Source organism: Miniopterus schreibersii (genome assembly GCF_964146895.1).
Source record: "Miniopterus schreibersii genome assembly, chromosome: 17".
Lineage (NCBI taxonomy): Eukaryota > Metazoa > Chordata > Mammalia > Chiroptera > Miniopteridae > Miniopterus > Miniopterus schreibersii.
The window spans coordinates 33,187,912-33,204,086 of NC_138117.1; the positions used below are offsets into that span (position 1 = coordinate 33,187,912).

A 16,175-nucleotide genomic window follows, 5' to 3' on the forward strand; every position below is an offset into this window, starting at 1 on the left:
AGTTTCTCCTTTGGAAATAGAGGAGCAGGGAAAATAGATGAAGTAATGAGTGAAGGAGCAATTGCCTGCCTGGGAGGATCATTATTTTCTACTTGCTCATTGTATTAGTTTCCTGAGGCTATATTAACTTCCACAAACCCTGGGGCTTAAAACAACAGCCGTTTAGTCCCTCACAGTTCTGGAGGCTAGAAGTCTGAAATCAGGTTGTCAGCAGGGCCACACTCGCCCCAGAGGCTCTGGAGGCTGCCAGCCAATACTAGGCTTCCTCCGTTTGTGTCTGTGTCACTGCCTGTCTTTACTTGGCCTTCTCTCTGTGTGTCTTCTGTCTCCTTTAAGGACACTTATCACAGGATTTAGGGCCCGCCCAGGTAATCCAGGATGATCTCATCTCAAAATCTTTAATTACATCTACAAGGACCCTTTTCCCAAATAAGGTCACATTGAAGGTTCCAGGGGACATATTTGGGGGGCGGAGGGGCACCATTTAACCTGGTACACCCTCGGCAATAGAGAATAAAGATTCCTCAAGGGCGGGCCTGTCTGCTGCTCATACTGATCTAGTTGGCTTTGTGTGCATTTTGTATCTGAGCCTATTGTTGAAAAGGGGAAGGTGAACATATAGGGAGGGCCAGTGAGGTGCTGGGTCCTGTGCTGCCTGCTTTATCCTCAAGACCTCCCTGGGAGGAGACAATATTAGTCCCATTTTGCAGATGAGAAAACTAAGGTCACAGCACCAGTAAGTGGCAGAGCAGCAGCTCAAACCCAGGTCCGAAGTTCATTCCCATACCCGGGGAGTGGAAAGAGCCCTGGGCTCAGGGTCACAAGGCCTGAGCTCCAGGCCTGGCTCTGCTCCTGTGTGGCTTGAGCAGCATTGCTTAGTCTCCGTGGATCTCAGATGGACTATACCTTGCTCCCCAAAGTGTGGTTCCAGGATCTGCTGCATCAGCATCACCTGGGAACTTACTGGAAATGGACAATCTCAGAAACCACTCCGAACCACCCAATTAGCACCTGCATATTAACAGTGACTCAAATGCACATTAAGGTTTGAGAAGCTGGGATTGGATCAACTCCATGGTAGCTTGCCCCTCTAAGAACCTGTTTTCCATGCTTCTGTGAGGCAGAATGACAGACTTCCTTTTACATTTCAGAGAGGATAATGGATGTTGGGGTCCATACCCTCTCAGGATTAAGGCATTCTCTTCAGAAGGGTCCTGCTGGGATGGGGGAAGCAGAGGGACACAGAGCCCTGAAAGGAAGTCCTGACAAAGAACATCGGCATTGAGGGGAAAGGGCTATTCAGGGGGCAGTTAACCAAGACCCAGACCAATCACTACTTAGTTTCATGTTGCTATTTGGAAAAATCAAATATTGTTTTGTGGTAAAGCATTCTTATTATTTTGATGGGTGAGTGGGTAGAAAATGCACATAATCTTTTGGATGCAATGGGGCCTCTAGACCTCCTCTCCTCAATACCGTGGCTATATGTGGCTGTTGAGGACTTGCAGTGTGGCTGCTCCAAGTTGAAATGTTTTAAGTGTAGAATACATATCATATTTTGAAGACTTAATGTGAAAAAAAGGGATGTCAGCTATCTCATTAATAATTTTTGTATTGATTGTCGAAATGATACTTTGATAATTATTGAGTTAACTAAAGTATATTATTCAAATTAATTTCACTTGCTTTTTTTTTTTCTTTTAAAATTTGGCTTCTCAAAAATTTTAAATGATCCACATGACTCACCTTTGTGGCTGTTGGACAGCATGGCCCTGGATACTTAAATTTAGCCCTGGTAGAGGTGGTACATCAATGAGATGGGTGTATGGTCTTGCTGACAAATTTTGCCAATGATACAATTTTGCTCTGGCTTTCACTTCTTGGTAGAGGTTGGAATGCTACCTACAACCAAATAATAGCTTTCCAATATGGCCCTAGTTTCTGGTCACCCACCTTCATTTCACAACTTTTTGGCCTTGGGCAAGATATTTAACCTCAGAATCTCGTCATTCTCTTCTGTTACATCATTATAATTCAACTTTACAGGGTTGTTGGAAGGATTATACAAGATGACATGCATGCAGTATGCAGCTTGGCACTTGGCACGCAGAAGGTGTTCTACAACAGTGACCAGGGCAAGACAGTGGTCCACCTTGTGGCACATCTGAAAGGGGGGAGAGAACACTGAGTGACTTTGCCATTCAGTAGGTGCCTCACCTGTGCTTACTGAACTAAACTCATGTGGTGGGCTGAGAATGTGGGGATTTATCTTTAACCACAGCAGAGTCATTCCCACACCCACATCCAGGTGTTAGGACCTCAACTTACCAGGCAGCAGGGATGTACCTGTGAGGCTGGCTCAGCCACTCTGCAGAACTCAGAACTATAAACATTCTAAACATCCTGCCCCTTCCAGGCAAACACGTCTCCCAACAGTTGTTCAAATACAAGGTTAGCCAAGTCTGGGTATAAGCAAGGGCTCTCCTCTCTGCTGAGCTTTCTTCTGCTACCCCCAAACCAAGCAACCTAGTTGCTATCCTTCATTTCTAGCTCTCTCCCCCTCTCTGATTTTTTTAAGAATACTGACTATGTAGAAATCCCTTCTCCAACCTCAACTCCCTTGAGACTTCTCCAACATTTCTTGGGTAAGGCACTATTCTATAGTTAGATAGTTCCTTATACTGGAGCAAAATATGTCTTCTTAGAACTGCCACCATGGATCCCAGTTTTTCCTCTGGAATCACACAAAGAATTTATGGCTCTATTTATTCTACTACAATACCCGTTTCTATAAAAGTAAATCTCCACTAATTTACTTCTAAGTAAAAATCTAGCACTTGTTTTCACAAAACATTATGCCAAGTGAAAGAAGCCAGACACAAAAAAGGTCATATATTATATGATTCCATTTATATGAAATATCTGGAATAGGCAATCCATAGAGATAGAAAGTAGATTAGTGGTTGCCTGGGCCTGAAGAGAGGGGGGAATCATAAGTGGCTGCTAATGGATGTAGCGTTTCTTTCTGGGGTAATGAAAATGTTCTGGAATTAGTAATGATGGTTCGGTGACCCTGTAAATATATTAAAACTCAGGCTTCTGGGATGAGAACCTTATTTCATCAGGGATCTCCTTGGGTCTCAGAGCCTCTCTTCATGACTTCATTTCTAGATTCTTTCTCCCTTGTCCCACCTTGTTACTGAGGTTACTTTACTCTTGATCTGTTGCTTAGTCTCCTATTCTTGGCCATGCGCTTACCCTTAGGCCTGGACATAAAGAGCTTCTCCAGTTTTGACCCTTGACTCTTGACCTTGACCACGATTTTATGTTCACTTGATCTACTTACAGATAGCTCCCAGATCCCTAATCCAGCTCTCACCAGACCTGATTCCCACCACCTCCCATTAAAGGGATTAGACAGGTTTAGAAGACATTAGGATTGCATGAACTATACTTCTCATGATTCTTTCACCTCCAGGTCAAATTAAATGTCGGACTATCTGGTTTCTAACTATTGAATCGAATCCTGAAAAGCAATATGATCTGATTATAACTTTGGAATCTTTTATAAAGAGAACCTTAGGAGTAATCAACTTCGGTTAGCCTGGAAGACACAAGTTAACTGGGAAGTCATCTTCCTAAGATCATGGGAAAGTTGTACATGAGATCAAATTTAATTAACTTCAAAAGTAAATTAGCAAACAAAATATCTTTCATACCCTTTCCTTTGCAGGCTTTGTTCAGCTTCTTGGCATCTTGATTCACATCAAAACCCTGAGGACTTTTCTCTTTGGCCTGGAGAAAATAATTGAACAGGTGGGTAGACAATAACAAGCATTCTTAAATTATCTCTGGCTGAAATTGGTAGCTAATTGGAAGACCAAACAGGTATTTAAATGAGGGACCAGCTGACACTTTACACATGGGTACATGTGGAAATCAGGTGGCGACGCTCTGGCCCCAGAGAGATGGCTGGTACTCCTTGGAGCCAGCTGGCCTTGTATGACCACAGAGAATGGGCCCCTCTGTTCTCAAAGACAATCAGCCTGGCCAACTCTAGGATGAGTGATTTTTCTTATCAACCCTAATTTTGTGTGACTGTCTCTGAAATAAAGCATAATACAGTGGCCACTGTCTTGCAATATTGGTTCGCCGTTTTGCCATGAGACATAAGTATGTCTAGGGAGTAGGTGTTGCCAGCCAGAAGCTGAGGGTTCTAGGATCTTATTACAGATCCACTTGGTGACCTGGACTAAAGCTTTGCCATTCACACAATGAGAAACATAATATTCAGTTTGCCAGAGACACCATATAGACCAGCAATAGCATCGTTACTGGTTTTTACTGCTCCCTGGGAGAGAAAGTGCCGTTTATATACTAAGCTAATGTTTCTCATACTTCAGTCATTGGCACAACACATGCACTGATTTGTCCCCAGCTCCTTAATTCTATATTATTATTTGCTTATTATTTTTATTTCAACTGACCTACTTTGTTTTTACTTAAAGTTATTTTAAGAAGGAAACTTTCTATTGGCGCTAAAATGCAAAACCAGTATCAGTTGCCTAAACAAAAGACGAACATGAAAATAAATACATCACTATAAAAATTGTAAAGGTTAATTACAGTTTTGCAACTAGTAGCCTTTAGCACACCCTGCCTTCCTCAGTGCTTTGTATTTCCTCACAGAGACTCTTTGAGGGCGTGTGTCACTGTTTCCCATCCTTCAGTGGAGGCCAGTTTAAGTGCTCCTGTCTATTCCACTGGCTCCCCTCTCCCTCCTTTCACGTCCTTTGGCTCCTATTGGGAATGAATGGCACCCCACGTGAGGCACAGTGGACACGTTGCATTTATCTGTTTGGTATCTCTGTTTCACTTGGTCTCATTGGGCTGTCAGGAGTGAGGCTTGACCCCATTGTCTTCCCTTGGGTGGGCACAAACCCTGTCACTCTGGCAATCGTGATTGGCTCAGGAGTGGGTAATCCAAGCAGGATCAATTAGTGTCTTTCCCTTGGTTGCTATATAGATATTGAGAAAGATACATCTGTCCCACTGGGCTTGGGAAGCTAGAGAGTGTGGATCTAGGGCTGCTGGCAGCCGTGCTGTCAGTGTGAAGGGAGCATGAGTTCAGAATGAAGCAAAGCAGAGACAGAAAGAGTATATATATATATATATATATATATATATAGAGAGAGAGAGAGAGAGAGAGAGAGAGAGAGAGAGAGAGAATGAGAACATTGTATAAATCCTCAGATACAGCACTGCCTAGACCCTTGCACTTCCCAGTTTCATTAAGTAGCAAACTACCACCTTCTTTTAAGTTAATACGAGTTGGGTTTCTGCCCTTGCAGTCCTGACTAATATCCAGGGACTTGGGGAGGGGAAGGCTGGCTTCTAGGCCTTGGTTAATGGAGAATCATGTAATCTTAGAGCCAAAGGGATCCTCAGGGCCACCTATCACCCCACTGCCTTTTGGATTGTAAATGCATGGCCCATCCTGAAGTATGTATTGCCAAAACAAGTCAGGAGGGGACCTTACACTTGTTGAGCACCTGCCACGTGCCAATTTCTTCATTTGCAGACCTTTCTTCATTATTAACAGGGAAGAGTAGGCATTAGTAACCTACTTTGCAGATAAGGAGAGCTGGGTTCAGTCAGGTTAGGGAATATTTTGGGGCTCTTGAGGGATGCAGGGTTGCTCCCAGCTCAGTGTGCCTCCTAAGGTTCATGCTCTTGGGTCCAGTGAGCCATCCTGGACCCTCAAACTCTATGACTGGGGTCTTTGTGTCCAGTGGAGGAGTGACATATCCCATTTTCCCTTCCAAATCTTCTGTGGGATATAAGAAAGCTATCTGGTTCTCCGAGGACTTTTTGGCAGGATCAGTGACATGATTTGTGGGGCTCAGTGAAAAATTAAAATGCAAGGCTCCTTGTTCAGAAATGATTAAGAATTATAAGGTGGTGACATCAGAGCACTAAACCAAGGTGCATGATCCTTCTGAGCATGGGTCCCTATGTGACCGCACAGGCTTCACACTTAGGAAGCCCACCCTGTTTTTGTTTTTGCTTTCAAGATTTTGTGTTGATTTTTAGAGAGGAAAGGAGAGGGAGAGAGAAAGATCTATGTGAGAGAGAAACATCAATTGGCTGCCTCCTGCACACCTCCTGCTGGGGATGGAGCCCGCAACCCGGGCATGTGCCCTGACCAGAAGTCCAACCTGCAACCTTTCCGTGCAAGGGTGATGCCCAACCAACTGAACCATGGTGGCCAGGGCACCCACCCTGCTTTTATTTTTTTAATCCTCACCTGAGGACATTTTTTCCATTGCTTTTCAGAGAGAGTGGGAGAGAGAGAGAGAGGGAGAGAAACATCAATGTGAGAGTCATTGATCGAGCCCACAACCCGGGCATGTGCCCTGACCAGGAATCGAACCCCGATCGCCTGGATCCTAGGTGGACGCTCAACCTCTGAGCCACGCCCGGCCGGGCCCACCCTGCTTTTTGACCGAAGTCTGGAAGGAGTAGTTCTCCAAGTGTGGGACTGCGGGATGTAATCTCGGAGGCGTAAATGGTGTCCTTGCTTTTCATTAGAAGTATTAAAGAGAGCTCAGGAAGTGAGGTGGAATTGAACCAGAATAGAAGAAGTCTCTTATTAACAGGCCGATTCATATAATGTTCTGGATGTCATTTCAGCTTCATCAGTCCAGAGAACTATTATCTGTCCCACTTCACAACTGACAAATTGAAACAGAGACACAGGGCTCTGTGAACGGCCATGAGGTTGTGCCCTCGGCCAGGGCCCTCCGGGGCACTGGGCCTGGAGTCCAGCCGGGGTTACACTTGCCGCGCCTGTGCTGGCAGAGCTGCTTCTTGCTCAGAGGGACACTTTTTCCTCCTTTGCACAAAGATGCAGCCAGGGCTTGCAGCTGCCACGTGGAGACTTGTTCAAGATCACCTGGCAGGGCGGTGGCTGAGTCACAGCCAGGGCTGGAACCAGGACTGTCTGACTCTGTCAGGTATGAAATGACATTCCCGCATCTAGTCTCTCACTGTTTTCCTAAGGTGATTCCATGATAAAATAGAGTCACAGGAGTGGAGGGATGGGAAAAGAGCCTCTGAACATGCCCAGTTTGTTTATCCAGGGCCGGAAGATAAGCCCCATTCAGACCAAAATAACAGTGCTGTCTGGGGGCTGCAGTGGGAGAGCGTTGACCCTCTTGTTAAGAATAAAGGTGTAGTGAGACTTAATTTCTTTCTTTTTTGCTTAACAAATAATGTGGCATAGAAGTCTATATCTGGTGCATGCCCATCAGCAGGGCTAAGTTCCCATCCTCTAGTTCCTTCTAGAAACCCCTGTTAGCCATGCTGGTTCGCTTTCCTGATCCAGACAGAATCTGGTCTTGTTCCTCTTTACAGCAGGGCATTTAAATCAGCATGAAGGGATCATGTGATGTGATTTTTTTTTTTTTTAAAAAAAAAAAAAGGGAAAAAGAAAACAGTCTGCTTGGAATTTTCCCCTCTGTGTGGCAGGGCCGCCTCCACAATGGGCATGTTCACCAGTGCGGGCCAGTGTTGATGCGACGGAGTGTCCTTGGCGCGTTCCCATGAGCGGGGTAAGCAGCTCCTCTGGACCGTATAGGGAGCGGACATTCCACACCCATTGTTCATTGTTAGCTGACTTTGGGGCCTCGGGCCTGTTTGCCAATCAGGAGATTTCATTTTTGAAACCTGAGGCCGTGGAGCAGAACTTCCACATGAAGCAGATCTGCAGGAATGTGAGTTAGACACCACATGGGGTGCAGGGGGCTCCAGGACGGTGATGGACACGTTCGTGAGGGTTCAGGCAAATACACAGGCACTTTCACTTGCTTTCAACTACAAGTCATAATAGACTTGTTGTTGTTTTTTAAATAGGATTTGCACTGGTACTCAGGAGACACATAAAAAAGACAAGATGTTAGATGCTAATAAAAATGATTACAGAAGTCTGGGCTTTCAGCCCACATGAATCCAAGTTTAAATGTGGTTCTGCCCCCTAGCAGCCACGTGACCTTGGACCATTAACCTTCAGCTTCCACTTTCTTATCTGTGAAGTGAGGGCGGTGTCTGCTTTGTCAGGTTGTGTTGGGGGCAGAGATGTTGAGCGTGCTCTGTTGACCGTGACTGTGAAAGGAAGGGGGCACCTAATAGAAACAGGACCATAGTTGTTTAATGATCATTCACCTTACTAACTATAGGTATGAGGTTTTTCTTACAGACCCCAGAAAACTGGAAGATGTGCTGTAAGAAGAAAAATGGAGCTGTAAAAAGATAAGAGACACCTGGGGGCCTGGATGGGTCCATTGCTCAGAAAAGAAAATGCATTTTGAGAACAAAGGACAGGATTCACTTTGATTTGGTTGCTGTGCCTGGAGCCTGACCCCACTCCAGGAGTTTACCTTGGGAATCCTGACCATTCACAGGTCCTAGGAACTGGTGGAACTGGGTTTTAACACCATTGAAAATTAACTACCTTGTTTTCAAGATTCTGGAAGGAGACACAGGACCACAGACCCTGCAGCCATCCTTCTACCCGCCCCCTACCCCCTTGCATGCAGCCCTATATAACCAGCCAGATAATAAGGGAAGGGCAGAGCAGATTTTATGTGGACAAAGCCCACTGCTCTCCCATTTTGCCAGCAATAATGGAATAAATGCTCCAATATGATTCAACTTTGTCTCTGCTTAATTGGCTGAAATAGCCACAGACACGCATCCTGGACCGACTGTGTCCAGTTTCAGTTGGAGGCTTACATGACATAACATTTCAAAAGCCGGAGAGATAGAGGGGCCACAGAGATGCCAGTCCTTCCTCTGCTTCTTTGGGCCATCCCTTGGTTTTTCTGTCCTGTTTAGATTTCAATTCTGCAAATTTTGATTCACCAGGTGGCCATCGAGATATAATAGTCTAGTTTAAAAACATGGCTTTCTAGTCATACTGGATTTGAATCCCAGTGTGACTGCTTATTACTTAGGGGCCTTGGGCAGGTTTGGGAACCCTTCTGTGCTGCGGTTTCTTTATGGTAAAATGGGGGTGATAATAGTGCCTACCTCACAAGTCTTGTGTGAGAATTTAAATGAAGTCATTTGTGCAAAGCATCTAAAATGAAGCCTAGCAGAGAGCATGTGCTTAATGAATGTAAACAATATTTGTTGAAGGAAGATCACCAATGAACCTTCCAGAATATTTTATACCCTTTCTTGCTTGAGGGGCTTTCATCTGTCAGTGGCACTCTGAAGGTCGGTTTTCCACTGGTGCCCTGCAGTTTCGATCTAGAGTTCCAGGCGTATATTTCACACGGGGCAGTTAAGTGGTTAACAATTCAGGCTTTGAAGTCCTGGGCACTTGGGATGACACACCAAGGCCACACTTTGTTAATCAGTCTCATTTGACAAGGGTGGCAATTCCCACCTCACGGAGTGTGAGACACAACCTTGGTGCAGTGTGGCCAGAGCCAGTCTGGCAGGGGCACCATGGGACCAGATGTTATTCACTCCACAGACGGCCCTGCCTGGTGCATGGACAAGCTGGGGATTGTTGATCTTGGCTTTTCTTCCTTCTAACGTGTGCGTGTCACTTCTCTTTGTCTATGTGTCACTTCTCTGTGTCCCTATGTTCCTGCCTCTAAAATAAGGAAGTGAATGATCCATTTCTCTAGAGGAAGGAGGTATAGAAAATAAACTGAGGTGCTATAAGCCTCAGAAGCAGTGTCACCTGGGTGGAAAGAAAACGCCAACTCTGGGAATTGACTCCGGGAAAGTCCAGCATCAGCACATCCACTGCCCTGGAGGAAGGTCGGCTCTGGGTTATCCAGTTCTGACACCCGCAGGGGGAAACGCAGAATGGAGAAGCAGACGTGAGAGCAAGGCCTTCTGTCCCAGTGCAATTTAAGGAAGTCTTAGCTCTTCCGGTTGAAAGGGACACTTAAAGATCTCCCCCCAGCTTGCAGCAAACCCCGGGCATGGGGTTTGCGAACAAGTTAGCTGACAGATATGGCGTGCACAGCAGTTGCTTTGTGTATTATTTGGTAACCAGGGTTTTCCAGGACCCAGCCTTAAGTACACTCATATTTAAGTGCACTCCTCTTGTCAGTCCTGGTGACTTGGTCTTCTATTTGGATGGCATCAAAAGTGGAAAATAAGACTACTCTGCCTTTCAAGAAGCATGTGAACTCACTAAAAAGCATTAAAAATCAGCCTGTCCTCGGAACAGAAGGGTCCCTCCCTCCTTCCCTCCCTGCTCCCTCCTTCCCCTCTCCCTGCTCCCTCCTTCCCTCCCTCCCTGCTCTCTCCTTCCCTTTCTTTCCCTCTCCTTGCTCCCTCCTTCCCTACTCTCCTTCTCCCACTCAACAGACAAGTATTGAAGATCTATTATGTGGTGTTCACTACTCCAGGCCAGGGGCCCCTAATGACCTAAGAAACCCAGTCCTATTCCCAGGAAAATAAACATGGAAATAGATAAATGACAACTGCATTAGGTGCGGTAAACAGTTGGGTGCAAAGAGCTGAGGAGAGAAAAAGGGATTTTTATGGAGAAGTTGATATTGGTGCTGGTTTTTGAAAGCTGCCTAGAAGTCAGGCAGGGGAAATGAGGAAGAGGAGGGGTGGGGTGGGGGAAGGACATTCCAGAGCGAGCTACAGCATGATGCTTTCGGAGTCGGCGCGCATACGTGCTTACTATGACCTGTCCCTGGGCCACTGCAGAGCAAGCACGATTGATCTAAACATGACATGATGACCTGACATGGTCTTGGGAGTCAGACCTACTGTGTTCAGTTACACTTCGCCCTCGCAGGTTGTCTGAGGCTGGGGAAGCTGGCCCATCTCTTTGAGCCTTTGCCATCTGTCTTTCAAGTGGAGAAGCAAAATAATAATAATAATAAAAATTAAAAAAAATAAAGTAGAGATGCAGCTGCTCTCACGTGGTGGGAGGTGGGGAGGCAATGGTGTTCGGGACGCAGTGGCGGGTGCCAGATTACAGCGAGCACTAGACTGATGGCACGTAGGAGGTGGGATGCTTGGTGACATAGCATGTCAGGGTCATTTGTAAACTCTGAAGTGTTATCAAAATGTAATGGGAGTGGCATTTTGATTGTTTGCTCTTTCTAGTGGAGTTGCCCTGGCTCGCTGCAGTCTGCTCAGTAAATATTTGAAAGTGGTTGCTTGGAGCCTGGGCTCTGAGACAGCAGGGCTCTGAGGAAGTGCTGGGAGCAGAGGGCAGAGGGCTCATTGTACACTTATCTAAAGAGGGCTGCTGTTCAGGCTGACATGAAATCAGGTGGAGACTGAGGAGATTAAAAATGAGAACCAGGATTAAAACCTGGTGGTGGCATGGGCTTATTAGCAGGAGCAATATGGGGGCAGGTGAGGGTTGTGCTGGGGAGAGCCTTGGACTCCCCTGAAATCTCCTCACTGTAAGAAATGACCATTCTCACTGCTAGTTAATGGTACCTTGAGCTAATTTTGGCAATTTAGGCTAAACTTGTTTTGTGTAGATTTTAAGATCATTAAGTTGGGGAAACTGAGGTCCAGTTTGGGAAAGAGACTTCCTTGAGGTCATATGGGTACCTCTTTCCCAAGATATCCACCCTTGAGCTTGTTATGATGTTATTTCTCTCCTTATACTTTCTAAGTCTCTGTTTTCCCATTTGAAAGGTGGTAATAACAGTACCTTCTTGTGGGTTGTTTTAAGGATTTGTATCAAAAGTGTTTGGCAGGATGCTTGGCACATGGTGAGTGCTCAGTGTTATTCTTATCACTTCCTTCCACCTTGACCTGATTCCTATGGAGTATTGAATAAACTCTTGACATGGCACCATTAAAACTGATTAGATAATTGTGTCCAAAATCAGAAACCATTTTGTACTTATCAATAAGTAGTAGCAGGAGCTAAGAGTTTAAGAGAAATTTATGGGGGAAAAACACATAAAATTGAGAAGGACAGCAGACGTTAAAACACTTATTATGTGCCAGGTACTGATCCAAACACCTTACATATTATAACTCATTTAATCCTCACAACAACCATACGAGATAGGTATTATTACCTCCTATTTTGCAGATGAGAAAACCAAGACACAAAGAGGTTAGTAACTTGCTTGAAGTCACGCAGCTAGTAAGTGATGGGATTCAAGCCTACACGAATCTGGATCCAGAAACTACTATTAACTTATTAACTAATTTTTTTTGTCCTTGTCAAAACAAAATAAAAAAAATTTAATGGTAGAAAAGCTCAGTTCAAACCTTAGAATGCTGGTCTTTTACAGAAACACCAGTTGAGACCTGCTACTTGTCTGATGACCAGGGAAGCCAAGGACACCTTGCATAGCTTGTGGGATTATAAATGTTCTTGACAATGAGACAGTAGGAAGTGAAATAAAAGATAAAGACTGGTTACCACTATTTGCAAGGCCAACAAGACAGCTGCTCCTGTGTGCAAACAGTGTGCAGGAGAGGCCTTGTCCAGTTCTGCTCCCAATGTTTCTTCTGGGCCAAGTGGAATCATGTTTTCTGCTTCGAATCTGTAAACTGGGACCAATTCCTGCCCTACCCAGCAGACGCTCAGGAAGATGAAATAAGACAATGTGATTCATTGTGGCATTATTCACAGTAGATTAAAAAATATATATATGTGGTATATAATATATAATATGTATAATTCTGGATCCAGGTTGTGTAAGTTTGAATTTCGTCACTTACTAGCTGTGTAAAGATTATACTGACATCTGAACTTTGAGAAACAGTGAGTGTACCTAACCCCCATATTTTACAGATAACTGAAGCCTGGTTAAATCATCTTCCCAAGGTTACTTGCTTTTGGAAAAACCCTAAACTCCTTTCTCTCAGGATAATTTTTAAACCTCTAACTGATCACTTATTTGTACTTTGAAACCAGTTAGTATGAATGCAAAGTATTGTGCTATTGAAGTTCATGAATTCAGAGCCAGAAAACATCCTGGTGACATTTACACAGATGTGTTTGGTAGACACTGATGGGCAATTTGAAACAGAACAGAGGGGCCATTCACATTTTTAAACATGAATGTTGGGTGATTAGTGGGATATTGTTTTATTAAGTTGACTGTTTCTTGGGCACAGTTTCCTTGGGACAATAAATTTGATAAAGTCTTGCTTTGGGGTAGGGAGTTTAAATCAAAATCTACTCAAATGCTTGTCAGAGAAAAATTAAAACCATTGAATCAAAAAAAAATATTGCAGTATAGTCTGTTGGCACAGGTTCAATCTTAGAAGAATATCTGGCATTAAAACCATGTAGTTATTGCTCCATTTTAATTAGGATTCTCCCTGGTCACACTGACTATGGCAAAGGCGATTCCTCCATTCTTAGACCCTCTTTCCACTTGGACCCCTCTTTAGAAACCTAGTCATCAAGAAGGTAGACCAGATAGCCAGGAAAGTATTAGGAAGCCTGAGCTCTGCTCAACCTTAGAAGGGTGCTGAGAATGTGCGGAGCAGTTTATTGTTCTTGATCCATCTTTTCAGAGACACAATTTTAAAATGTCATGTATAAATTAAGTATTGGCCATCAGTCTAAATGAGTAGGAATATTTGCATCATTTGGCAGATGAGGCTGGAAAAAAACACAACACAAAAAACCCCAAAACATCCACTTGGATCAGATCCCAATATGATTTACTTACATATGTTGACCATGACTATGAACACTGAATGAAACTTTCTTGATTGAAAACGGACTTTTCTCCTAAGTTTGAGATTATTTATGTGTTGGCACATTAAGAAAATCTTTTAATGAAGATTGGTATAGTTAGGTCATTTCCAGAAAAATAAGCTTTCTTAGGCTATGCTCTGGGTTATACGTGTCACTGTGATACCAGTCAAAGGTGACTATGGGGTTGAGACCTGACCTTAAGAAGATCTGACCTTAAGACCCTTCAGGGCCCTAAGGTGGTAGGCACCATTATTCCTGAAGGCACTGACAATATACTCAGAATTGCATCCAGTGTGATGGGCCTACCATGCACTGAGCTCTGGTATAGGGAGCCTGAATGGGGCAGCCCTTTGAGGGCTATGCCCAAACTGAGGAGAGGTGAGTTTCAGTCAGTGTCCTTCCAGGTGAGTGTTGCTCATCTAAGCAGGAAAACCAGCAGCTCATCAGCCTAATTTCTGGGTGCTTTTGTAGAAAAGCCCTTCTCACCCTGGCCATCAGAAGTTACTAATAGGCTAACAGCCAGAAAAAGATATTATGGGGACACCTCCTACCCCATAGCCTTGCTTTCCCATCTATGTCTAATGAAATGATGATTCTCAACCAACCAGGAGCAATTTTGCCTCCCTGGGGACATTTTTGGTTGTTACAGATAGGGGAGGTGTTACTGGTATCTAGTCATAGAGGGCAGGGATTCTGCTAAACATCTTACAAGGGGCAGAATAGCCCCTCACAACAAAGATACCTGGCACCAAATGTCAATAGCGCCAAGATCTAATGTGCTAAGGGTCTACAACCCTGGCCTAGTGGTAGAAAAAATTCTGTCAACATGTTAGTTTAAAAGGTCTTGAGAGAGCTGTGCTTCTCCTGGTAAATGGGACCTAGGTGCTGACTAAAGCAATACCCCCGGTCACAAAGAATAGATTGCTGTGGTTACCTAAAAAGCAAGATTAGAAGTGGGCCATCGTGTCTTTAATTTTTATTTTTTTATTTTATTTTTTTGCAAAGCAGCCCAGATGACAAATCTGAAAGAAGAGTGCAAGGATGAGGTAGGTAGGAGGAAGTGTTTGAGTTAAAGTCAGTCCACAGGGAGAGGTCTGTCATCACCCCCCTGCCTCTTTGTCTGCATCCATCCCTGTTGTTGGAGGCCCCACAGCCTCACCCAGCAGCCTCAGCTGACTCATTCTCAGGGGCCCTTTGGTATCACGTTGGCCTGGAGAACTCAGAGTCCCTCTAGAGGCAGAATAACATGCATTGTCTGGAAAGGAGCTTTTGGGTCCTGGGGAAAATGACTGTCTGCTTTGAGGTTGTCCACAGACTGCTTGGAGAGTCAGAGACCCCTGGAGAGTGTTAAACCTCCAGCTATCCAATTACTGCATCAACAAGAGTGAACCCGGAGGATGGTGTGCTGGGGGGGAGATGATGACTATTTCTCAACTGTGAAAGAAACCATGCCTTCAAGAGTTATGAAAAATGAAGCACTTTCCTCACTAGAAAAGAATTATCCATTTCCTTCTTCTATTGCCAAAGGCTGTTTTCTTTGCCAATTTAATGAAGGTATGAACTTGGGACTCATTGCTTACAGGAATAAAAGAAGCTAGTGTGGTCTGGAATCCTCCAGAGTCAATGATAAGTGGGCAGATGGAATTGAAAAGAGAAAATATTGGTGGTTGAGCTGAGCCACTGAAGCATCGAATGGTGCTGTGCAGTAGAGCATAATCAATAACATGAGCAAGTTCTGATTTGCTGAAAAGGAAACAAGGTGAAATAGCTAAATTTGCTTTGAGCGAAGTTCTGTCTCCATCAGAATAAAAACAATGGGTGTTATTATTCCCCCTGGTAAGAGAGTTTAAATGTGCATTGGATCCACACCTATTAATTCTTCCTTTAAACATTTTTAACATTTTTATCTTTCTTCTCATTCCCACCACAACCATCCAAACCCCCATCACCGGAAAGGTGGATGATTTTACTGCCTTTCTAGCTCATCTTCAACTCTTAATTCTCTTTCCATTCCAGCCCATCTAATGGTAGCAGCAGCAGCATTAGTAGGAATATTAATAAAAATAATAGTTACAAGAAAGCAATAATGATAAAGCAATATCCCCCCACTCCCAAATATAGGTAAGGCCAACCTTGGCCACAGTGGTAGACCACGGAGTAGGTATACGGCCCAAGCCAATCAGAATCCTTCTCTGACATTTTATGGATAGATGTTTAGAGAACGAAACTCTTTTCCTTGAGGTTCTTAATCTGGATCTATTTGAGGCCATGGAATTCCCTGTGGAGCCTGAACTATCTGTGGCCATGCCTCCCTCTCACCAACTCCTTTTGTCTCCCATGCCATTGAAAAGGAAAAGCTCATTTTCAGTAGGAGAGGATGAGCCAACAGAGAGAGAGAGAGAGGGAGAGAGAGAGAGAGAGAGAAGAGAGGAAGAGAGAGGGGAGA

General features: G+C 44.3%; 1 protein-coding gene across 1 annotated transcript in view; it reads right to left on the reverse strand.

Annotated features, from left to right (window-relative positions):
* Positions 1-16,175, reverse strand: part of ANXA13 (annexin A13) — a gene marked incomplete at both ends in the record, with an annotated part of 44,523 nt that overhangs the window by 21,364 nt on the left and 6,984 nt on the right. Inside the window, one exon of the mRNA XM_081116498.1 lies at positions 3,720-3,795. Coding sequence (XP_080972624.1) covers positions 3,720-3,795 — 76 coding nt within the window. The remainder of the gene's footprint in view (positions 1-3,719; positions 3,796-16,175) is intronic.